This window comes from Myiozetetes cayanensis, unplaced genomic scaffold (genome assembly GCF_022539395.1).
Source record: "Myiozetetes cayanensis isolate MyiCay16 unplaced genomic scaffold, myiCay2020 scf9, whole genome shotgun sequence".
NCBI lineage: Eukaryota > Metazoa > Chordata > Aves > Passeriformes > Tyrannidae > Myiozetetes > Myiozetetes cayanensis.
The window spans coordinates 10,458,521-10,484,336 of record NW_026088185.1 but is presented as its reverse complement, the minus strand read 5'-3'; the positions used below and the strand labels follow the sequence as shown (position 1 = coordinate 10,484,336).

The window sequence follows — 25,816 nt, the reverse complement described above, 5'->3', positions numbered from 1 at the left end:
TTCAAAAACATCATATAAAATCCAAGAAAGGATTCTGGAGGGTGGGAACCAAAGGCTCTTTGCCCAAATGCCCTTTTCTTGCTGGAGATGTTGCGGAGCAGGTTGTGTTGGTGGCATTGGGCTAGCAGAAAGCTGACAAAGAAGGTTGGACAGCAAATGTTTGTGTAAAGTTCTGGTCCTTTTACTCCTGTGCAGCCCCTTGTAAGTAGGGAGGTGGCAATAGGGTCATTGGGTCCAAAATTTGGGACAAGATGATTCGGGCATTGTTTGAGGCTGTTGAAGAGCATGTGCAGTGGAGAAAAGCACTCCCTGTTAATTACACTTACATGCATGTTCCTTAGCAATTGAGGCAAATACACTGTAAGGCTGAGGTGGAAGCACATTACAGGTCTCCACTAGCAGTATCTGCCTATGTTGGCTCTCTGGGAGGCACTAAATTATAGGCAGGTCCTGGTGCCAGGGCTGGGATGGCAGAGAAGCCGCGTGCTTTGCCAGGGAGCTTGAGACTGGAAGAGAGACAGCTGTTGTCCAAAGCAGAAGGAACATACACGGTTTTAAGATGACAACGCAAAGACCTCCAGGCATGGGAGCAGCTAAGGAAACTCTTTGATCAGGGAATAAACTGAGTTGTGACACTCCTGGTCTGGATTTCAAAGGCATTCAGCAGCCACTGCTCCCTGGGAGGAGACACAGCCTGTGCTCCTGTGCAGCTGAGGAAGCTCAGGTGTCCCAGGACTGAGCTGGGAATGATCTTAATATAAGTACAGGTTGCCCAAAAGACGGTAATTTCATGCAAAACTGGGGAGAGTGCCATGCTTTGGCTGTTATGTGGGGCTGATGTTAATGATGGAGCAGGTGGTGCAATCCTGCAGGTGTTGGGGCTGCTCAATAATACGACTGAGAAAAGTAGCCCCATTGTGATGGTGCCTCTCAGGAAAGGGCAGCCTGGTGGAGGGTGAGGCTGAGCTCTGGACTGACAGGGTTATGAAAGACGCTTCCTGAGAGCTGCTTAATATCCTGGATCCAGTAGCTTTCTGTCATGAGTTGTCATGACTGAAAAGACTTTGTATTTGTGCCATGGAAGTGATGTTTAGAGGAGTGGTTCTCTTTCTCAGACAAAAGAAAGAAGAAGAGGACTTTTCTCTCTTTATTCATATTCTTGCTGTCCAAGGTAAGTGCAGACCTGTCCCAGAAATTACAAAAGGAGATGTTATGCAGGACTAAATGTGGTTTTCGTCAATGGAGGCGATAGTTTTAAAAGTAATATAGAAAATTTAAAAAACCCTTCAGAATCACAGAATATTCTGAGTTGGAAGGGACTCAGAAGGATCATTGAGTCCAACCCTGAAATGAATGGCCTGTTGTTTTGTTTTTTTAATAGTTAGTACTTCCTTTGCTTCCTCTCCCTTCTATTTATTTGTGGTATTCCTGTTCTATCATATTTTAAAAATAATCCCCTGAAGTAAATAACATCAACCTTTTTTTTTTTTTCCTGTTTCCTTACTAATTATTTACTTTTTTTTTCAAACAGAATAGGGGGTTGGAAAATTAAATAAAGACTTCCAAAATAACAAGCTCCAGAAAATTTTATTTAATTTGTGGGTTCATTCTATTTGCTCTCGGTCTCTCCCCCCCCCCCCTTTTTTTTTTTAAGAAGATCTTTATTAATTTAGTCTAGTAACTTAGTGCTTATATTAAATTAATCTAATAAAAGTCAGGGTCCTCACATAACGTTTCCCAAATGTGAAGCAGCATCTATTACATGAGGCACAATCTTTTTACTGTAAAATGTAAACTTGATATGTAGAATTACAAGGCATCAAACTGTTTAGTGTATGTTATTTAAGTCAAATACTTGAGCACAGTCATGCTGGAGGAAAGGAATGGGCAATACTAGCATTCAAAAAATTGAAAACTCAAACCAAGCTTCGTGTATCAAAGTGATTTTCATCTGTGAATGTACTCTGAAGTTCAGAATTAAACCTTGTAACACAGTCTTTCTCTTGATAGTCACACCCATGTTTCTGTAAACATTTTGATATATAATCATACAAATATCATAGTGAAAATGCATAGTCTGTGTTCAAGTCTGTGTATTGATACGGATGTGCAAGCCAAAAAGGCCAGATATGAGTGTTTAAATTGACCAGCTCATAGACGTGTTGTTGCAGCACGAAACTATGGTACACAGAGTTTGTGACAGCATTTTAAAACAGCAAAAATGAAGACTTCCAGCAACAGCAGTACAAGGGGCTTTGTGCTGACAGAGCTTTGGGTAGCTCGGCTGTGCCTTCCCCTTGGGTGAAAGTCCCACTTTTGTGCAGAGCCCTGAAGTTGCACAAGTCTCATGAGCTGGGGTGGAGTGTTCGTCATTCAGGGAGTGTGGGTGTTCCTGTTGATTTGTGGATGTGTACATCACAGTGTAATCACATAGTTTATTCCTGTTCTCTCACTGAATTATTTATTGTGGACCGAAACAAGGAAGGAGGGGGATTCTTTTGTATTGGCATAAACATAGGATAATGTGTATTGTGTGCTTTTAATCACTAAATCACCGATATGTCAATTGACATAATACAGCCTACCTCACAGGGATGTTGCAAAGTTCAATTAATTAATGGTTTTAAAGTGTGTTGGGACCCTTTGATGTGAGGCGCTTTAGAAGTACAGGGGAGGGTTATGTTGATTATTTTTCCCGTTTATTGCCCCAATATGTCTCTGACTGAAATTCAGTAGGATATAATGATGGGCAAAGGCAGCATAATATTTTTTTAAATTTCCCAAAGAGATAGAAAAGGCAGCTCAATAATATAATACAAAAATTAATATAGTCAGTTTTTTTAATTTTTCCTGTTGCTTTTTTTCTCCTTTCTGCTTGAAAAGTCATTCCCTTTGCTGGATTAACAATAATAACTACAAATTATGGCTTTATGTTGTTACAGTTTGATGATATACTGCAGCCAGGGTAGAGGTTAGAAACACAGGCTGAGTTATTATGTACTGCAGGGTAGTGATTTCCTGCAAACTGATTTATGGATAAATAATTCTATGTACTTATTACATGGGACAGGCGGTTTTTAATTTCTGTAACAAAGCACAGCTGAACAAAGGAAAATTACATGCTAAAGCATAGGGACAAGATGCTTCTGAAGAGGATAACCAGATGCAAACAATGTCACAAGAGCTTTCCAATCTTGTAGTGAGCCCTGCAGTAGTGGCTGATAGAGAAATGGCTTGATGGTCCCAGAAGTGGAGCTTTTATTGCATGTCTCATTGAGGTCTTTCATTTGGCCCTGTAAAAGGATTTGGGTGCTAATGTTAATCTTCAGTTTCTTCTAAATGTCTGTTGTGTTGATAAGAGCCGTTAAAAAGTAAGCTGTTTGATCAAAACTACTTGATTGAATTCACAAGGCAGCAAAAAATGTTGGTTGTGTTCTTCACCCAGCCCTGTGTTTGCAGTCTGGCACTCCTGGGCTGTGATCCTGAAGTCCCTGGAATGCAAGGAAGCGAATCCTAGGATACCTAGTACAGCTCTGGAACGCCACAGCAATGTGAGCCATGGCTGTGGTCTGGTATAACACTTCAGATTCAAACTTGCTCAGTATATTTTGGAGTAGTAAATGTAGCCCAGGAGATCTCATGCTGGGTTGGGTACTGCCTACTCCCTCTGCCTTTCCCAAGATCACACAGACACCGTGCTGAGCCGAGTCTGGCTGCACAGGCACATGTTCTTGTCTGAGCTGGATGTAGCTGCTGTGCTACAGCCTGCAGTGTTAGTGAACATGGAGCTGCGATGTAAGAAACAGGCCTTGCACTTTTCCAGCCTGACTGTGTCCATCAGTCCACAAGGAGAGCAATCACCTGCTTGAACACCTCACCCTATATGAGTCTGAGCAGGTTGTATTTGTTTGGGCTGTAGAAAATGGGAGTTTTTGGTGTGTTGCATCAGGAATTCAAATAGTTTCTCTGTTTAGTGCTAACAAGTGCTTTTCTTAACAATATTTGGTAAGGAATCAGTATTCTCTGCTCTCCTTCTTTTTTCACCTTTAGCCAAATAACACAAAATTCCTTCTCTTTCCATCTCTGTATCCATTTGGGCGTGTATTACTCAAGATTCATTTTCTGTCTCCAGAAAAAATGTTGAGGAGGGCGTGGTGATGCTAATAGGAACTTCCAAAATGTCCTTCATTTGATCCCATGACTTAATTTTAACCCTGGCAGATTAGCATTTTAAATAAATTGCATTAGTCCTCTGTGTGCATTTGCATTAATACTACAAGTATGCATTTAAGATGTAACTCAGGTAGACTCATAACTTGTGAAAGGTGACATCAGGAGTATAATCATGGTGGGAGCAGGGAAGAGTTTGAAGGGAGTCACTGACAGGATGAGGCGTGTTCTGGTCCTGTTTGCTCTGTGTGGCCACAGAAGGGAATTTGGAAAATGCCCTATTTTAAGAATTTGATTTTACAGCAGTGATGTATTGAAGGATACCTGAGGTTCCTCAATAATTACTATGGGGCTATCCAGATTAAAAGTTACCTGTGCAGGTGATTGGGAGATGCAGGACCCAGATCTCGTTCTGTTTACGACAAAGAAGTGTCGTAGCTAGACTATGATATGTTCTAAACCCCAGATGTGGCATTCTTCGAAGGAGTGTACTGTGTGGCTATCTTTCTGTTTGCAAAGACAAATGAGGCTTCTAGCCATATAGATAAATAATTTTTATGGGACAGTATAAGCTACATAATAATGAAAAGGAATTGCCATCTTAGCTGTATTTTTCTAGATAGCTGCTTTTTGTCTTATTATGTTTATGCTCTTGATGAAAGTAGTTATTCTGGAAGTCTTCTTTAGCTCCAGCCTTGCATCCGTTCAGTTCCCATCTCACTAGGGTGAAGTTCCAGGAATAATCCCAGTGCTGTAGGTACATCACTCTTTCAGGTGATACTGTAAAAAAGCTCATGAAGATCCTGTGATGATGACCTCTGTAGAGAGGTCAGCCATGATGTAGCAGGTCAAGGCTTCTGCTCAATGTGGTGTTCTGCTCTCACTTGCAGAGTTATCACTTTCTTCTCCAAAGGAGCTGCATTTTAAATGAAACTAAATTGGAAGCACCCTGTCAGGGTGCCACATCACTGGCCTAAGTGGAATGTCAGCAGTGAATTGCAGTGGTTATGTGCAAACCTGACACTCAAGCTTGTAGAAGCTTGCCCACTGCTCTTCTTGTGGGTAAAGGGAGTTATGCAAATTTCAAACTAAGTTACTCTGCCCTTTTACCCTGTCTCCATTTTGATGAAGCTGAGGCTTAAACTTAATAAAAGACCTGACTACAGAAGTACGTGCTGTTCAGGAAGCAACAGCCAGTGTTAACAAAAATCTCTTCTAAAATAGTTTTGAAAAAAATTCTTTTGAGAAAACTTTATTGTCTCTAATTGTGTAACTGGCCCGGGCTGCATTGGGCCACTTCTAGATGAGTTCTTGAAAGCTGTTCTAGTGCATGGCCATTTTTTGAGTGGCATTGAAATCTGTTGAACTTTCCCTTCAAAAAACTGTCACAGGAGAAAGTCCCTGCTGATACAGGAAAGAGAACAAAATTCATTAACAGACAAGTTTTGGAAACTCAGGGAAGATGTGTTTTTGGATTTCCTGAGCGGTCTGATCTGCTCTGCATTATCCACACATAATTTTGAGAAGATCTGGAGCTGGCAGAGGAGTGATACTCCCAGAGCAGTAGTATATTCATTAATAACACAGTGACCTTTGCTCGTTCCTGTCCCCACTCCCAGGTCTCAGCTGTGGTAGGATAAAAGTTCAACCAGGCCAGTTAAAATGATTTCTTTTAAGTCTTGAGCTGTAGTGTTTGAAATCAAGGTGAGGAACAATAAAAAATGTGTCTGTTGAAGTGACCCCTTGCTACCAGACTGCTTTCATCCTGGAGTTGCTGTTGTACTGGAAACACTCAGTCCTGGATGAGAAGGGACCTTTTTAAGGAGCAAATTTTGGTCCACTCAGTTTTTACCGAGGCATCATTCAGAGATGTGCTCTAGCATACGGAGAAGACGTTTGCTCAACAAGCTGGCATCATCTTCCCAGTCACAGCCCAAGAGTTTCCTTAAGTACAGTGTCGGTGCCATGAAATATGCACCTGTGAAGTCTGCTGAGGAGCTGAATGGAAACCATGGCTTCTGGCTATGGTTTGGACCAGCTTAATGTACTCTGGAAAAAATATTTCACACGTCACATCACACCGGCTGAAAAAACAGCGGACATCAGCAGCGCTGGAACCCAGAGTAAAGGACTCGCAGCAGGTGCTAACGTGCAGAGGCACCGAGCATTATGGTAACACCTGTGTTTGTTTAAATCCAGCCAAAACAATTTCCTCTCCAGTTGTAGAGGAGGATTAAGGAAAAAAAAAAAAAAAAAGAAAAAATCTACCTACCTTCCAGTAGTAGCAGACATTCCTGTAAAGCAATTTGCATAGTATTTCCCATGGTGCGCTCTGGCTGTGCTGGGGTTTTTCTCTTTACACTTTTTTAGTTTGGGGGACACCTTTAGCAGCTTCAGTGCCCCCCCAGCCATCTCTTTGTCCCTTGCCAGCATTGCCAGGCCTGAGCAGTTGCAGATGGTGTGATCTCTGAGTGCTTTCCTTAATTGAATGAAAAATAAAGCCTCTTGTAAAATATTACCAATTTAGATGTGACTTATGGGGCACATATGATGCTTATTTTTTCAATTACATGAAAACTTGGCGTGGTTAAACATAGGAAGCCAAGTGTTCTGTGAAGCCAGTATAGATTTCTGGATTTTTAGGTGATTTTGCTTTAAATTATTATATACCAGAAGGGGGTGAAGGAAGTCAGCAGCTAAACTGTATTTTCCCAGCATGTATTTCACTCAGTGGACCCTTGATGCTCATTTCATGACTAATATATGCTGTACTATATGCATTTCTTGTTGTCACCAGAGATAACATTAAGTAAACTATCCCCTTAAGAAAAACAGTTTTTCTTGGCAAGTGGAATATGACTCAAGGAACCAGCACTGGAGACATACGGCGCTGTGAATGAGTGCTGTGTGTTACTCTACTGGATCTGAGTCCAGGCACTATTTATACTGCAGCATATTCAGCACCAGATTGTTAAATCTTAATACTGAAACAGTGCATCATTTAAATGTTTTTGTTCTGTTTATGTCCCATTTTCAAGCATTGGATATCAAGCAACGCTTAGTAACTTTTTGTTTCCTTTGGACAATATCTCTCCTTGACAAAAGCTTTCTAATCTGCTCTTGAAACATTAGCCTGCCTGTACCGCTATGTTACAGTGAAACTTTGTGCCACTGAGGATGAACTAGGTCACTTCCAGCTTCTTTCAGTATGTGCTGACAGAATGCCTTGCAAAGCAGTACATCAGTGGTAAATGCGAAGATTTAAGTGCTACACAAAAGGAGATGTACTAAAATTATTCCCTCTTCAATCTGCGTAGGAATGGGGAAAAAATATTCCACAGCAGGTACTGCATGGGCTCATTTTGTTCTGTTATTGTCTCTGTTCAAGAAGCTTTGTTTCATTGTTTCAGTGTGGTATTTATTTTATGATCATGTTTGGGAGATCAGGATAAAGAGCTGTTGAGCTGTTGTCATTTGTTTCGGTTTGATAGTTCCAAAGCTGGTGAAGAACTGGGAGTAGAAAGTGAGGAGGAGAGAGCTGAAGTTTCTTGGCATCACGGCATCCTTCCAGATACTCAAGAAGAGCTCTTGGTGTGCCTGTTATGGCAGAAGAAGTAGTTTTCTCCTGTATTAATGTGTTAGTGTATTTCTGACAGTTGTGTTTATGGATGTCTTTTCCAAGATCCAACAGTATATAAGGAAACCTCAAAAGGCATCAGTTTAAATGGGAGAATGGTGTTTTGGAGGGCTGAGCTGAGGAAAGTTAAGGGAGCAGTACAGCAGGGCAACGGGAACACGATGAAGGAGGGAATAAAAGCAGTAGTGGCAAGAGTGCAGAATAAGGTTGAACTGCTTTGCTGCCATGTAAAATGGCACTGTGGCTTTCTTTGTTTGGTGTCTTCCTGGAAGTCATTCCTGGGTGTTAGTCATTGTTTTTGGTGTGGGTGGGCCCTCTGCAATTGTCTAAACAGAAATAATACCTCTGCACCAAATGGTTTACCATCCAAGTTTACAGCCTTTGTGACAAGCTCATCCAGAAGAGGTGATGATCCCTATTAAAGAATGAACAGAAGTAGAAATAGAACTTAGAGCATTCTCACTCGCCCCCAAAATCCTATTTTGGATCTGCGGTCAGCAGCTCGCAGTTGTTTGGTTTTGGGTGGCTTTTTTTCTCACAAAGAAGAGCAACCATCTGCATAGTGCAACTTGCATCTGGGAGTGAACTCTTCCTACTTGGTGGGTTTCCAGTGGCATCCATCCACTGGGAATTGTACCATGCTTAGATTGTGACTGTGTGCTGAAAGCCCACACGTAGGAATTTTCCTGTTCAAGTCAAAAGTAATGCATTTATTTACTGAAAGGTTTTTGTAGACTGAAAAATCAGGACTAGAGAGTATTTAAAGCTTATTCTAACTTAGAGAACTAGGCTCTAGTGGGATGATGAAAGATGTGAAGGGAGGAAGTCTCCTGTGCTTTCTTGAAGTAATTTGAGAGCCAGGAACATGTCAGCCACTGTCTGTTAAGAATTTAAATCTATTCCTGCTCTTCTCCATTTTTTGTTTCAGGAGTCAGCAGAACACATCTTTCTGGGCAAGAGTGCAATAAACCTCAAGGCAGATTTTGAATCTTGGGAACAAACAAAGGGTTTAGTAAATAGCCGGTAAAATATAAAATATGAATTTTTTGTTTTCTTTTCAGGAATAATCAAGCTTGGGAGGTGGAATCCCCTCCCTCTCAGTTATGTGACTGATGCACCAGATGCGACAGTAGCCGACATGCTACAAGATGTCTATCATGTTGTGACATTGAAAATCCAATTACAAAGGTGGGTGTTTCTGAACATCTGTCCTTCTCTATTCTCTGAGCTGCTCTGTCGGTTACAGCATTACTACAGAGATTAGCACATCCTGTCTTCATTAATTTCGGGTCTTTTGATGAAATGAAAGGAAAATGAAGAGAAGGGTGGGTCACCTGGCAGCTTTTTGGTGCATGTTCCAACTGATATTGTATGTTTTCTGAAGTAGCAATATGGTAGCAGAGAGGGGAAGGGCAGAAACTCAGTCAAGTTTATGGGGCTTTTAAAGGCAGACCTTTCAACAGTCCCTAATTTAATGGATTCTTAAGGTCTAATCGTATCAAATAATAAACTCCTTGCCTTTTTCTAGGGGCTGCATTGTGAGAATCCAAGTCTTCTACTGCCAGTCACTGAGATGGGGAGGAGGGGAGCTTTTTTGACTTTTCTTTCTTTTTCTCCAGTGGTCTTCCCAGCAAAAAGAAGACAAGGAAGGAAAATGTCACTGCAATTGTATTTGGCATTTGGAAAATATTTTTCTTCCCTGAATACTGGTGCTGATTAGCAAAGCAAAAGCTCACTCCAGTTTTACACTTATTTGCCCTCCCTTCCTCTCTCTTTTCCCCACCCCCTTTCTTCTTCCCCTTTCTTTCTGTTGGCCTTCAGAAGAGTTCTCAAACAGTTACTGATGTAAGGAGGTGTGACAGGTCCCTTGCAGTGCATGGCATGCTCTGGTCACGCTGGTAAGCCTACATTGCACAGCCTGCTGTAGCTGTATGGCCAGGACGTGCCAGAGGAAAGAGTAAAAAATAAGTCTGGAATAAATTGCCAACAATTCTTCGAAGGTCTGGCTTGAAGAGAAGAGAGGTCCACAGGGACCTATGTGTGTCCTTTTGGTGGCAGGTACATACCCTCCAACTGTTCAGTTCAATTTAGAATTTGCAAGTAGTTGATGCCTCACTGACATTAAACTCCCAGACAAGAACATTTCTTTCTTTTTATATCTCTGATAGTGCTTGAGGTTTCCAATTCCCATGAACAGGTCTTTCCTTGGTTTTATATACTGGTATCGTTTTTCAGCTAGACTGCATCTCTGCTACACAGTTGTAAAAGAGCATCTAGACCCTGTAACTGCTATGAAACTGGAGTGCAGTAACTCATTTCCTCAGAAGTGTGAGCTACCAGGAGTCCATCTAGGCCTATTGTCACATCTGTATTAGCAAAGGGTATCAATCCAAGATTAGGGTCTCATTCTCTTTCTTCAAAATACCTGAATGCCTGGATGCAATGTAAGTAAAAGATAGCCCATGACTTTGAGATAAAGATGATCACTGACTACTTGAACTCCTCAAGCCCAACTGAACATGCAGCTCTGAGGGACAAGCCAGGCTGTAAGGGCAGAAGGCAGAACCCCCTCAGAGGTTGATTGGAGAACACGCATTAATTCGCTCTGGTAGAAGTGGCAGTGACAAGCTTCTCCCAGCTTTTTTGATGTGTTTCTCGGGTCTGTCCCTGTGCATGTAGGCACAAACCATAAGCTTGTTAGACTAAAAGAGGCACAAGTCACATGAAGACAAAAGCTTCAGTACATATGCAGTTCTTGTAGAATGAAAGTGAGAATCAACTACACGTGACAGATGTTGGACATATGGCTTAATGTGTTTCTGAAAGGCTCTTGGATACTTCAGTGATAAGGGCAGTATAAGAACCCCTATGAAATTAAACTAATTTTTCAAAGTCTTGCCTCCACACAATGAGGGCCCTTACTGTTTAGGGATTTTGTTAGTGGCAGCACAGCTTATATGTTTATTTTTCTAGCCCAGCAGGAGTACCTTTGTCTGGAGAGTATGGCTTTATCCAGCCATTTCTGGGGCTTGCTTTATGCAGTTTCTTTGCTCTCCATCAAGCCCCAGAGGGAATGGTTATGCACACATATAATACCATAGGAGGATTAGCTGCTATGTGTTGAACTGCACATCTTCTGGTAGCCATGCTTGATGGGAAGGTGACAGAGGGGAGAAGCACCTCGATGGGCTGGTCAAGCAGGAAACTTCAAGGTTGTGTTTGTTGCTTAAAGTTCTATAGCACTGGTATGCAAAAAGTCATTATCTGTGAAGGTGATGTTTCTATCTACTTTTTGCTTTCTGTTTCAACAGTTGTTCAAAGTTGGAAGACTTGCCAGCAGAGCAGTGGAACCATGCCACAGTTCGCAATGCCTTAAAGGAACTGCTCAAAGAGATGAATCAGAGCACATTAGCCAAAGAATGCCCTCTCTCACAGGTCAGTGCTTTTAACAGGCTTAGGGAAAGAAAGATTTGCAAGAACTGAAGCTCATATTTGTTTAGCAAAGAGTCTAGACCAAACAGTTCCATAAATACCAAATAAAGTCATTTTCTTTAGAAAGGAGAAATTCTAATTAATATAATAAAGAGTATCGATACCATGTTTTCTCAGTGGGTTGCCTGGTGAAAATTGTGAATGAATTGGTTGGTTTTCAGAGAGATGTAAATTCTTTATTTAGGTTTTTATCTGAACCTTTTGTAATAGGGCTGATTATCCTCAAGTGCAAGATTTGAGTGGCTTCTTCCCACTAGCAGAGGCTTGCCTTCCCCACTAACCCACAGGTAGCTCTCATCAGCCTCCAAACATGACAAAAAGTATGCAGTTTTAACAGTTGTGCCCCAATTTCTAGGAAACAGCAACAAAAAAATGTATATGTAATTATGTTAAAAAAAGAACAAAAACTCAGTCTCGTTCTCCATGACTGCTTTATAATCGGCAGTGAAGTCATGTCTAAGACACAGGTTCCTACAGATGTCATGAGCTCTATTTGTACTTCAGATTGTCATAATGAGAGATTCATAAAATTTTCATGACCGAGTCCTCCTTGCCTCTCAGAAAAAACAGAATAACACTTCAGCACCCAGACCAGGTAACTTCGCTAGGCATGAAAAATACAATGCCTTCTAAAATCTGAATTAGAATCATAGGTTAATCTGTTGATTGTGTCTTTCAAAAGTCAAAACATCAGTAATCCCTGCTTGCTAAAAATCCGTTGTTTTGCTATACTGCATCCAACATTTTTTCTGCCGTGGTTGCCTGTCTTGCATTGCACTGTATGTTCATCCTGTGATTCATGATCCAAAGTCTGCATGAACCAAGAGAATTCCTTCTATTCATCACAAATTTGCCTTGCTGTGTTATGATTACAACTCCAGGGAAAGTGTAGAGGTGAGATACAGAGCAGAATTTAGATCTCTGCAATTGGTAGGAGTTACATTCCTCATCTTCCTTAGCCATGTGGGATCTGCAGAACTAACAGGGATGGAAAGGCTGTGTAAGGAAAAGCCATGTAACTTGCCTTATTTACCAAAGGAGTAACTGACTCCAGATACGCACAGACCATTGAATATGCATTGAATAAGAAAGTATTCTTCTTTTCACACAGTTTAATTTCTTGAAATAGAATTATCTGTGGAATCTGGTCAGCTAATGATGATTGCAGCATATGGTTTTCTCTGCCCAGTCTTTCTCAGTATCCAGTATAATAAACTATACACCATTTCATATGCAGAATTCGTTTGTTATCTGGGTCCTTTTCCTCCCACTTCAGTTTCAAAACATACCAGGTGGAAATGCTGCAGTTGGTTTACTCCTTCTGTAGCCTCAGTCTGAAAGGTATTTACACAATTATTGATGGCAGAACCGTAGCAGCAAAAATTCTTGCCCCAGTATTTATTTAGTGGGCAAAACTAAAAGGAGATCTTTCTATAGAGAATTGAACTTTCTTTTAAGCACAGGTATAAGTGACCTTGGGTAGTGACTAACCCTTGAACTGAGACTACAGAATGCAGCTTATATTATTACTATTATTATTATTATTGCCATAAGAAGTTTCAGTCTGTTTTGGTTTGGCTCACAAAATGAGATACAATGGAAGGTTGTATAGGATCTGTCTATTACCATCATCTGAATATGCCTCTAATACAATTCCTTCTCCCAAATCAGTTTTAAAAAAATATCGTGCCAAATGTGAAATGTCATTACAACCCCCTTGTGGTTAATATATTATTGACAGCAGCAAATTGCAGAGTGGTCTCTTAGGAGTCAAACTGCAGAGTAAATGCTGCTGTTTATTAATGTGTTCACGGCGTCTCAGGTACAGAAGTGGAGAGGGGCAGCGTGGGGAGCCCCCACTCCCACCAGCAACAGTGCTCCGTCTCTGGTTCTCAGTGCCCGAGCTCTCCGTGAAGCCCAGATGGGGATTCTGATTGCTGCTAATGGGAAATGTAATCATTCACTTTGATTTAAAATTGTTCTGTTTTTTTCTGATAGGTGTATTACATGTCTGCAGTTTAGCTACCCTTAGCATACAGCTCCTGTTCAAACAAATAAATCCCAGTTAACCAAGCTGGGGGGAAGGAGTGTTTGGTGGGGGGAGTGCGTGTGGCAGAAACAAATCCAATTATTTCAGCATTTTCATCTTTTCATAGAGATTTCTGTCTTTCCTGTGCATCATGTAACTCATTTCAGCGCTGACCATGCATTTTGTCTCTGCTGGAGCAAGCTTTCTTGGGATGTGAGCACGTCCCATATTTTTCTCCTTGAACTTACTGCACCAGATTTTCTTTGTGTGGATATTTCTTAGCTCCTGGTCTAAGTAGTTTTCATTCCACATGGCTGTCATGACCACACACATACCAGACGTATCTGCTGTTTAATGGAATCTGTTTCTTCCTTAAAGATTTTCCCAGGTATAATGTGCATTATTTAGATATTTGCAATTAGTTAGTGGGGTTTTTTGCCCTCTCTTCTAAATGGATATTTCTTTTATGCAGACTTATCAAGATTCCTAGCAGAAATACTCCTAGGGTTACTTTGCATTTAATAGTGAGGGATATGTGGTTTGAAAGTTGTTAGGTTCTTTTGCCTGCTCTATATTCAAGTAGTTGAAGAGAATCTGTCCTGGGATTTTTCACCAATGGTTGATTTACAGTTTGATTTTACTATTTAGTTTATGCTTTGCTTTCTTAAATAAAGGTTAATGGGTTAATATATTCTGTGATATTTAATAGCCCCACAATTTCAGGAATGTTGATTTCTTGTAGAACCAGAGGATCTGAGGGAGAGAAAAAACCCAGGAAACCCCAAACTGATATGTAGACAGAGTTAAACAATTTCCTCACCCTTCCTTAGTGACTGGAAATTTAACTAAAGTGCCGTTAAAACCCTCCACATTATCTCAAGCTTGTTCAAAATCCTTCCTCAGCAGAGGCTATCACCATGCCAGGCTTTCAGAACTCTATTGCTTGTTTAAAATGCTGTGGAGCAAGGGAGGATTTATGGGCAGGGAATTGCTGCTGACTGCCACAATGCTAGGTTTATGTCTCAAAATATTGATTTTAATTAGAAAATTGAGCCTCAGTTTTAGAAATTGAAGCTTCTACTTAACAAGGCTCTTACTTCATAGCCTTCAGACTTTACTGCAGTGCACTGTAGCACACTTTGAGTGGAAAAGTTAAAAGAGAAAAGGCGGAAGAGCCTCTTTACTGAAAGTGAAATTACCTGTTGAAGGCTGAAAGTAATCTATACTACCTAGGTATCCATAGTCTCTTAGTTTTGCTTACATTTTTAAGTCCTTAAAACTTAAATGTTAGGAACAGCCAGAGTCCTGTGATACTGCAGTGAATTGGGTAGAAGGATGGATAAATCTGGAAGAGGGCAGGAATGTTTTTGCTTTTAGAGCATTGTTAAAATTGAGTGAGCCAATGTGTAAGCCTTGTAGCTTTCCAGAGATGGCCAAGATCCCATTTTGCACAGGAGTCTTCAGGAGCCCATGGGCCAGAGCTTGAACCTATGGTGAATAGCTTGTTGGAGCTGTGAGATCATCCTCGCTCTTTCATCTCCAAGCAGAAAGGTCATGCAGCGTGCCAGGGCTTTTTCTGAGCTTTGACATAAGTGAGGAAGGAGGGCATAAGGAAAATGTGTTTTCTGGGGAAGGTGCATTGGCTCCTGTGTGTTATTGGTGTTAGATTGCATTTCCTTGCTGGCAGTGTACAAGTGCTGGGAATCATTTGACCCTGGAAGAGTTCAGAGAGGGGAAAAGGAGAGCAAAATGTTGTTGTTAAAAAGATGCCTCCTCTACAGCATGGATAAAGGGAGGGAAAAAAGAGAGAGGAAGAATTACTAGTCATCAGGCTGTTTGCTGCTGATGGGCAGAAGCATCCCAGATATAAAATATCCTTTTTAGTGGTACTGAGTTCTGCAAAACCTCTCTGCTTCAGTTGCTTGTACTGAGTTGCTCGGTGGAATTTGCAGAGTAGGGAGGGGTGCTGGTTAGGCAAGTGATACTTCATTTTTGTTGAGCTTTTTTGTGGGTTTTGACTACTCTGTGTTGTAGTATGTGTAGTTTCCTTCACTCTGAATAGAACTGCTAATTTCTCTTCTGGGTGATTTTTCTCACAAGGGCTAATCACACGTTTCTATAAATTATATTAATTTAACTTATTTGCCTAACTGTTGTTCTGCAGCGAGTAGCACGGATGTTCTCCAATTCTTGGCTGTGTGGTCTTGCTGCATTTGGAAGCAGAACAGAGACATCTGAAAGGCATTATTTGGATTATGCATGCTGGAGCATCTAATCTTACCTTTAGGATCTGGTTCCTAAACCATACTTGTTCTCACCCGGGTGCAGTGAGCATGTGTTCCCCAGTATGGCACTGCCTGTTATTATCCAACTAAAGTTTAGATATTCTAATATCACAAGTACAAAATAAAATAGAACTTCCCCAACCCCCCCCCCAGCCTGAGCTGCAGGTCTCAGTTTAAGTCCATACTAATTTTTACATAATTTTAACATAATTATGCAAAATAATAACTATTATTTTGTAATTTTATTTATGGCTTGGAATATAGAATAGAGAATAAAACCTAATTTTTATTCTTACGAAACAGCTATTTTGGTTTTGAAGTCACAAATGGATGATCACTGTGCACTTTCATGTCATTCACTTTCCCTGGAAAAGATTTCTAACTGTGGAAGATATTTTAAATCACTTTTTGTCTTTCTTTCTGTACTTCCAGAGTATGATTTCATCCATTGTAAATAGTACATACTATGCCAATGTGTCAGCAACCAAGTGCCAGGAGTTTGGAAGATGGTACAAAAAGTACAAGAAGATTAAAGGTAAATTGAATATTTTGTTACTTTCTAAGTTCTTGAACTTCTGCTGACAGTTTGAGATTATTTGTTTTAAGTGAAAGTGATAATAAGATATAATAATATTAGTGAATTTGTCTACAAAGTGAACACAGTCACAGCACATTTGAAATTAAATCTGATAGTTTACAAACAAGTCTGGCATGAAAACACGGGCCACTTAAAACATGCTTAAAATATCCTATTTAGCTGTGCTGAAAGATCAACTGTGTTTTGAATTAAGCTAAAACATTTTGGAAAAAGAAATGTTCTAGTATCTCAGGACTTAGAAGTTAAATTGTGATGTAAGTTACCTTAATTGCATGTTTTTCCTGAAAGTTAAAAACCTGACTTTCTAAGCTACGTATGCCCTTGTTCTCTGTTTTCAATACCACAAAGTGTACTGGCATTCCTGCCGTGTTTTATCACGTAGAATCTGGATACCAGTGGAGGATTTAATACCTGATTGTTAGGAGACACTTCTAAATAACAAGGTGCTGACCCACTGAAGTTAAGATAAAAATAGCCCATTGTGTGTAATTTTTCTGCAATGAAGTTGTATTGGTTGTTTAGCAGCAAATGCCTGGGCAGCAAAATTATTCTAAGTTCATCCCATTCTCACCACTGAACTGTCTGATCACCTTCTAATGATGCACAAAATGATGTGACAAGCATCTGTCATGTGTAGTTTGTGCTTTTATTTTTTCTTTCCTTTGGGAAGGGACTTAGGTGTGCACTGGACCGTTTATTTTAGTAGGGTTTTTTATAAACACTCATGTCCTTTGAGCAGGAGTTTGAGGATAGACAGAAGCTTTTCCATAATTCCAAGTGGGTCCTCTCTCCCGAAGTGTCCATCAGCCTTGGAATTCAGGGGTATCCTGTGATAGGCTTTTTCACAGTTTTTCTCTCTGTTACACCACTGAAGGGAAGATTCATTGTCTGGAAGAAGGCATAGTCTATTATTGTTGTTTCTGTCTGTACTCCTTTCAGTAGCCAGGAAAATCATGACAGAATTCACAAACATTATGCAGAAACAGGGTAATGTGATGTCCTTCTTGAGAAACCATTGCATTTTTAGTTGCGTGAAGATTAGCATCTTTCAAAAAGAGTCTGCTGCTCTTAAAAGGCTGGCACACATGAGCTATGAAAGGTTGCTTGTTTAGTTTCCTTAGGACAGACTAGAAATCTGCATAATAATTCCATAAAGAGTCTGCTGCTTGAGTTAGGAACACACGAAACAAAATTGCGTAAAACATCAGAACAAGTTCTGAGGCATCTGTTTTTCCTCTGCACATCTGGCTTGTGCAGAGCATACCTGTAAGATGCTCATGCCCGGGCTGTGCTGTGATTAGATTTTCACTAGGACAGGAAATAAAAGGAATGTTCTATGGTAAAATTATTTGTGTCTAGAAGGAAGATTGTTCAGGCAGAAGTGGGGTAACAATGCAGGCAAGGAAACTGAGATCTTGTTTTTCACCTACTAAAAGGTTTAGGCTTAGGAGTAAAATTGTTGATTGGATATTTTAGTATGTGGTTACCTCATGCCAAATAAACCAGATAGTTTCTCTTCTCTCTAAATTGCCATTGTGTGACTCAGAAGTGTTTCTTTTCTCTAAATGGTGTGTCTTAATAAAAGAATTTATTCAAAGTGCTTTAACATATCCTCTTGGTTAAAAAACAATCAAAGGAATAAAACAACTTCGAGGTCATCGCCATTCACTTTTACTTGCTGTTCTGGGAGAACAGAAATGGGCTTTTCTTTCTCCTTTTTTCTTTTTTTCCTTTTTTTTTTTTTTTTTTTTTTAAACTGGGCAAGAGTGCCAGTTGCAGAGGCATTGGAAGCCCTTAACTGTAGTGTTCTTAACTGCAGAGATGCTACTACAGCTTCTGAGTGTTTCCAGCATGGTGCTGTCTTCCACTTTCTTTCATTCTTGGAGCATTGAATTCTTTACGCTCTTACTTTTTTTTTTTACTTAGTAAGTGCACAGTTAAATTGTTAAGTGCAGTAAAAGCAGAATGAAACCTCAATCAAAAGGTCAAGGATCCAAACCTGAAGAGTTTTCCAGATAACTCCGTATCTGCTATTCAGAGACACAGCCAGTCGTTGCTGCTTGGAAGTGTATGTGTGTGTTAGTAGGAGGAGAAAAAGGAAGGTTAAGGTATGTGTGAAGTAAACACAAGCTGCTATAAAGCAGTTCAAGTAGTGTTGATTCATCAACCATATGAGTGGGAGAGAAAACAAAGAGTCTGTGGCAGGTACAGTGGTGCATGGAGAATAAACAGTCATGCAACTTCAGAGCAGTAATCTAAACACCCTGCAAACAGGAAGACTTCTGCACTTCTTCGTGTGGTTTCAATTTCTCATGATCTCTGTTTTCATGATGTTTTGTTTCTTTTCTGTAGCCAGATATGCCTGCAGAACAGCTCAGTTAGTGTGCAAAATCAGTGACTTGAGCTGACATGCTTCAGTCATCACATACTCCTTTAATAATAATTTTTAAAAAGGACTTCCATGAAGGTGAATGGATGATGCAGCAATCTGCTTTTTAGGTTGTATCTGTATAGATTAGGTAAAACTATAATTTGGTGTCTTTGGAACCAGCACCCACATCCTTGTGTAACTCTAGAGCTGGTTATTAGAAAGTAAAAACAAAAAACAACTCACATGAGCTGTGGTAAATACAAAATAGGAAGGGGCTTCAAAATAACTTTATTGACGTTGCAAACTGAATGCAGCCTACAGTGTTAAATGTGTTTCCTATTATCTGCTAATGTCTGTTTTAATAAAACAGTGGGAATTAAATGGTTGCTTCTTAATCAAAACCATGATTTTCTAAACATAAGCTATGTGATTGTGTTACAAATTGCCACATATAGATCTCCTAGGTCAAACTTTTTTCCTTTCTCATAGAAATAAATAAACAGTAAATTAATTATACTCTCTGGAAGATCAAAGTAATTACAACCAAAGCCAGGCAAAAATAAAAAGTTCTCTGGAAAAAAAGACCAAAAAAAAAAAAAAGGCAAAAAAAAAAGCATCAAGTTGCTGAGTGTATAGTTAATGTTTAAATAAATATAAGAAAGTGAACAATCAATAATTTGATATCATTAGCAACAGATGTAAAAGCTGTACACAAATGTAATTGTATCAAATCTTGAGTAAACATTCCCAGTGTGCATTCCATTGAACTCACCAAAAAGACAACTAAACTATTTATGCTTGTAATTTTAAAAAAGTTTTCAGTTAGTTCAGCTCAGCATGGCAATTTTGTCTTGTGTCAGGATGATGCTAGAACAAAATTCTGCTGGAATATTTTTCTCCCACCCTACCCCAGCCCCTTAAGGTTTTAAGACATTCACAGTTTACTCAGCACAGGAGGGTTAGAGCACAGACACACTTGGGAATTTGCTGCTGAGAGGATGGGAAGCTTTTTGTCTCCTCCTGGCTCTGAGTCTACCACTGGGGATATGTGTGAGGACATGCTGGAGTTTATAACAGGATGTCCACTCTTTCCAGTCTCCTTGAGGTACACAAATACATTTGAAGGAGAGTTTACGTTAACGCAGTTCTAATGGAACATGGACAGTAGTTGGGAATCAAAAAGCTTCTGCGGGTTTTTTCTTTCCCTCATGGATGTCTGAAATCACTTGAGGTGCTAATTAAGCTATCTAGTTTGCATTGAAACTTTGTTCAGGATATGCACCATGTATTAATTTAACATTAGTATGTGAAGCCTTTTTTAAACTCTTTTTATTTAATTCTTCTTTTTGTAGGATACAAGGCCTTTTAGTACAGAGTTGTGCGTACACGACAGGATTTAAGTATGTTTAAACTGAGAAATGCACCATTTTAATAACTGCTTAAAAGGCTTGCATTGATTCTGAATTTGATTAACAGATAGATACAGAAATAAAAATAACAATATGTAAGTAGCTATATACATATATATATGTATGTATGTATGAAGAGAAGATTTTTCAGAACTTAGCCGTGCAATTGAGATATTTGCCAAGGGATCAAACTCGTACCAGTTACCCTACTTGTTGCCCAGTGTTTTGGTTCTGTAGCATTTAGAATATTTTTTAGCTCTATTCCTCAATAGATATTTCACTTTTAAGTGTCATGCTTTCTATTTTTATCACAAGGACTATCACTGTATCAGAATTTTTTCACAACTGAAAATCTTAACTGGTGTGAATGTTTTGTTTTTGCCTGATGACACAACTTAGCTTGGTGGGAGGAAGTTAGGAAGGCAGCGGGAAGAAATAAATACATTGTGAACTTAAAAATAAAAAGACATATTTTTTTTGTCTGCATTTGAAGAACATTTCATCTTTGCTTCTGACATCAGTGTCTGTCAAAATATAGCTTTCTGTGGATGTGAGTTTTGAGACTGTGGATGTCTCAAAATTTTTGTGGAATGATGAGGCTTTTCAGTTTGAAGGAAGAGGGCTCAATTATTTCTATCCAACAGACCAAGAACTTAAGAAAAAACTTTCATAGCTTTCTTAAATTGAAAATCTGCTTTGGCTGCTCTTTGATTTTTCCGATACTGATTTGTTGTTTGTGTGCTGTTTTATTTTTGAAAGTATGTTTGCTTACTTCCCATAATGGATAGACAGAGCAATCTGTTCCTCTTTTAATGCGTTCCTAGAGGCCATTGTGGGTTGAGAGAGGTTAGAAACAGGATTCAGAAGGGCTCCCAGCTTTCTTATTTCCAGGCTGAAGGAACCAAGGATTGCGGCACAGTGATAATGCCAGCGCGAGTCTGGGGAAAACTGTCATTATGTGCTTTGAGGAATAGTTTTTAATTGTTCCTCTGAAGCTGATGTTTTGGAAGCTTCATGAAAAGGCACACCAGATCTTTCCCAAACAGTGGTTTTGACTTTTAAAAAGATCCTATTTATTGATACATGTGCATTTATTTCTCTCTCTCTTTGTACATAGAGGGGTTTATATGTGTGATTGAGATATAGATAGATAGATAGATAGATAGATAAATAGATAGATAGATACTTGCATGCATATATAGATCTTGACCTTTTGCAAAAATGTTGAGTTTTTTAAGAAAATGCATTTCATGACTTGTTTCGGTGTTAGTTGTGGCTCTGGCACTGAACCTGTTAGGGTCATTCAGGTCAGCTGTGAGGTTCTTGACATTACTGTAATTTTTTCTTTACTTACTTTTACACTTCTGTCTGTGTATTCATTTCACTAAAAATAGGTATTTCCCCACTTTCTTAAATAAAAAGGAAAGAAAATAACACATCAATCACAGGCAAGGTTGTCAGCATCTAGGTAACGTCCTTTTAGTCTATGACCTGCTGTGCTGTTTTATTAGGAGAATAGTTCATTGGTTAGCGCTGGTGATGAGGAAAAAAGTGGCATCTCTCTTTAAATATAAGTTAACAGTGTCAAGATTCAGGAAGAATTACAGACCCCTTGACTGCTCTTTTCCCCACCCACATTAGCGTTTTGGATTTCAGCAGTGTCCCTGATGTTAAGTGCCAGTTTGGGGGATTTGTGCATGTGCATTGTTAAGAAACAATTTACCCGCTGCCATGCATTCCAGAGGTGTATGAGTTGTGGCCCTCTTGGCTATTCCTCTCTGTAAAGAGAATTAAAACACACCCTTTGGGTTTATTTTTTTTACTTAACTTTTATCTAAACTAAATGCATTTATGAATTTCAACTTTACAGAATGTCTTTCATGGCTTCTGGCTGTTTTGGAGCAGTGGCTCTGACTGTTAACAGTGTCTGTGCCGGGGCAGAGGGATATGTGCAGTTGTGCAGTGAGCTGAATGCCTTCTCAGCCACAGCCAGTGCTGCTTTAGGGAACATAGATGAGACAATAAAGGTTAGAAACCCTTCTGTGGAGAAACTGCCTGAGCCACTTGTCCTATGTCTTGTCCCTGCCATGCTAACCAGACCTGCTCAAAAAATGTCACTCAACTTTATGTTTTAAAAATGTCTCCTGTTGCCAGTACAGTGATTTTCTCAGTGAGGACCAGTGGTGTGCAGAGTCTGGGACTTCTGCCCACAACTTAATTAATAATGGTCATCTTCATTTTCCAAAAACCAAACATGTTTTGGTTTTAGTCTGCAGAATCACAAAATTCATTTTCTTTCGTATTAAAAAAAAAAAATTATTTGTGTGCTTCCAAACAGTGACATGTTAGCTCAAAGGGAAAGAAATCTTTACAAAGTTAGCTTGAGTGGAGATTAGTTTGAAACAGGAAGATAACTTGAAGTTGAGGTAGATGTGTTTTCCATTGTGGGAGAGCTGCAGTGTGGTGGACATCTATCATCCCATGGATTTCATAGAGTATATAATAGTGAGGAGAATTGCCTTCTCCTCACTAGAAGTATCTGAAGAGTTTATATCTCTGCCTTAATGATGTTTGTGTTCTGTCTCCTTCCTTTCACCATCTCTGATATTATGAGTCAGGAAGACACATGTATGTATTTCCCAGAGGGATTGCACAAATGACTGGGTATTCTAAAAGGTTTGCACCTTCCTTTTGAGGTGCCCAAAAAAGGTCAGTACTTCTGTCACAGTAATTAACAGGAAAAGAGATATTTTTATATCAGATGAGAACTTCAATCCATCTAAACCAATACTCCCTATGTTTCTGTCAGACATCTCTAAGTAATGTTTTCCCTGCTTCTCATTTTCCATTTCACCAATATTCTTGCATTAGACTAGGTGGTTACTAAAGCACCTTCAGTGTAATGCTTTTCTCTGCTAGATGGATCCGGCGTGTCCTGTTGACAAACAATGTTAACTTGAGTATGAAGAATTATGAAGAAGTTTGTACTTCTGTGTGCCGTCTTGAGCCTGCACAGTAACCTCAAAATAAATCTAAAAATAAGATGATGATGCTTGTATTCTGACAAGCATCTTTGGAAGCAGTGCAGTCCAGGGACAGCCCATGGGAAGAATATGACTTACTATGTTTAAGCATAAGTGACAGAAGACATGTTAGCATCTTTGTGTCCCAAAGGGTGACTTGGATCTAGTCTTGAGGATAAAGGAATGAGAAGGTCAGCTGCAAAGAGAGAGTCAGCAATGTTAGTGCGCTCTACTCCGTTGACCTGAGATTGGTGCTGGTTAAAGGCCCACTTTTAATGATAGTTCTAAGTAAAAAAACAGTGATTTGTGCTTTGGTGGGAACTGAACAATTTGCAACAGAACAAAGAACAGACAATGGCCTTTTCTGTCTGTTTTCCATTAGGCTTGGATAAAGGCCTTTGCTACCCACAGCCAGCGGCCAAACAATTTCTGTATGTGCTCTATAGCTATTTTGAGGTTATGTGCTATCCTGCAGGAGTAGAGGAAGGGAAAGGTTTTAAAAGTTGCAACTTCTTGTCAAGTCTGCCTCTCCCATCAAACTGCTTTTTCTCCAGTTCTGACTGCAGGAGCAAGTGGCCCAGACAGAGATCAGGCAGTGAAGTCAGTGAATGACTCCGGGTAAATATGAAGATTAGATGTTGAATGAAAATGAGACTCCTCAGACCAGCCCTTTGCACTGAAGTGGTTAAGTGAGCTGTGATTAAAAGAAATAAGTAATTATCCTAATTATAGATGAAAAGATACAGAATTACCACTTTAAAAGCACCTCCTGTGCTCTGGAGTGTTTCTGTTATTTACAAAGTGGTAGTTCATTATTATGTAGCATAAGCAGGAGGGCACCCTCTGGGTACAGTGCACAGCCCTGTCTCTCCGAGGCAGAGGGTGGTACTGTGCTGGAGAACACTTCACCCCCCAAGCAGGGCTCCAAAGTCCGGGTCTTGCTCCAGTGAGCAGGATGGTGCTAAGCCAGGAGAAATTGTGAGAACCTTTCTGTCTCAAGCTTAGTGCAGGGTATACCAGAGTTCACAGAGCTCTCCCAGCTCAGCCATGACCACCGCTAGCAATGGCTTTTATGATCACCAGGTTTTAAATAATAAATAAAACAAAGAAGCAAACTCTGAAGCACTGGAGAACAGCCCTGGGTGGTGACATCTTGTCACAATTGAGGCATGGCAATTCTGCTGGCTAGTAACTTATTACAAAACGTTTCTTTACCAGCTTCTTCCTACTCTGGGGCAAAGTGCCTGTATGCCTGTGGGACTGAAAAGTTCCGGACGCGCTGGGTCATGGACGCTGGCGGGTGCTCTGTGTCCCGGCTGCAGTGCAGTGCTGGGAGACACGTTACGCTCTTGCTCTCCCCGCTGCATCCCTTATTGTGCACAGGAATTTGGTTTCCAGTGCTGTCAGTCAAGTCAGTGCCACTCTTAAGCCCTAAATGCCTTACGGGATGTTTGTCAGAATGTTCCTATTAACAACTCAGTGCAAATAAAGTGTGAGGGGAAGGGAAGGTGGAGAAATAAATCTTATTTTAAATCTTTTGAGCTGGTTTTATTTTAAATGGAAAGTTGCATGCAGACCACCCCAAGCTATTGTGCTGTGGACTGCGTCAGCTGCTTGACTGTGCAAGGAAGATTGGGGTAGAGGTTAAGAGCATCACACAGGGGAAGGGTGCACTGAATTCCTTTTGTGCTGTATCCAGGAAGTTTTAACTCAGTATGGAATAGAAATACATTGACGCACATGGTAATCATTACAGGACCAGAACGGAACATTGAAATACAACAATTTGCTGCTCCCATTGTGGGGATTATGTTGGTTTCTGACTGTCTTGTAGAGGTAGTGACGTTGTGGGAAGGTATAGAAAAATGAAGGGCATATGCTGTCAGCTCTGGGAGCTGATTGCTGAGCTTAGCACAGTACCTGTTGTCCAAACAGGTCTCTGCCTACCTAGTGATTTGCTTCAGAAGGGTGGGTGGCTCTGCAATATGACAGTACTGTTGTACTTTGTTCAAGCAAAGTACTGCAGAACTATATACCAAGCATGCAATGTGATGAGAAAAGGAAAACACTGCAATGTCTTTTGCTGTGGTCACACCACAGATGGAGGTAGGTAACAGCCTCCTGAACCAGCTTTTGTTTAACTAGCACAGGCTTCGCTAGCAGAAGTAGTTTATCAGCAGTACTTGAATGTAGACAGCACACATCCATGAAACCCCTTCCTTCCCAGTTTAAGGTCCTGCTGGTCTGTCCTCACTGCCTTATATTCCAGTCAATATATTCAAGTACCAGCCAGTTCATGCAGGACTACAAGAACTGTAAATATATTCCTAGTTTGAGTGAAATAATAGCAAACAAGGGAAGGAAAAGGCTCTAATTGTGTGTGAACATGGAAAATGAAGGATGCAAATGGAAAAGTCCCTGTGTCAGGAAGATCTGAGGTAGAATGTTGGTGTCACAGCAGCTTTGTTGCTCCTCTGTATCCCTTTTTTCTGAAAGCATTGCTGTCAAGCTGGCCTGTCTCCCAGGACAGTGCCTGTCTCCATCTTGAGGTTGTCTCAGTCTTGCTCCTGTTCAGCTGTGTAGAACCCAACTAATCCGTGGTTACCACAGAACAACAGGGAATCAGATATGGGCAATGCGTTAGAGAAGGAAAGAGTCTTGAAGTTGAGTAATGCACATTTTTTCCATCCAGCGTAACTGCTAATGGTAACCTTTTATTATTGAAGTGGTTGGAGTGACTAGAATCCGGTTTGTTTATAGGGAGTACATGCATGGCTGTATAGTCTAATGTGATCAAAAAAG

At 40.2% G+C, this 25,816-nt stretch overlaps 1 protein-coding gene across 2 annotated transcripts in view; it reads left to right on the top strand.

The window, feature by feature from the left end:
• The window catches only part of SATB2 (SATB homeobox 2), a 131,216-nt gene that overhangs the window by 49,107 nt on the left and 56,293 nt on the right, over positions 1-25,816 (top strand). For both annotated transcript variants that reach the window (XM_050340131.1, XM_050340130.1), the window contains 3 exons: positions 8,869-8,995; positions 11,119-11,242; positions 16,046-16,148. In XM_050340131.1, coding sequence (XP_050196088.1) covers positions 8,869-8,995; positions 11,119-11,242; positions 16,046-16,148 — 354 coding nt within the window. The remainder of the gene's footprint in view (positions 1-8,868; positions 8,996-11,118; positions 11,243-16,045; positions 16,149-25,816) is intronic.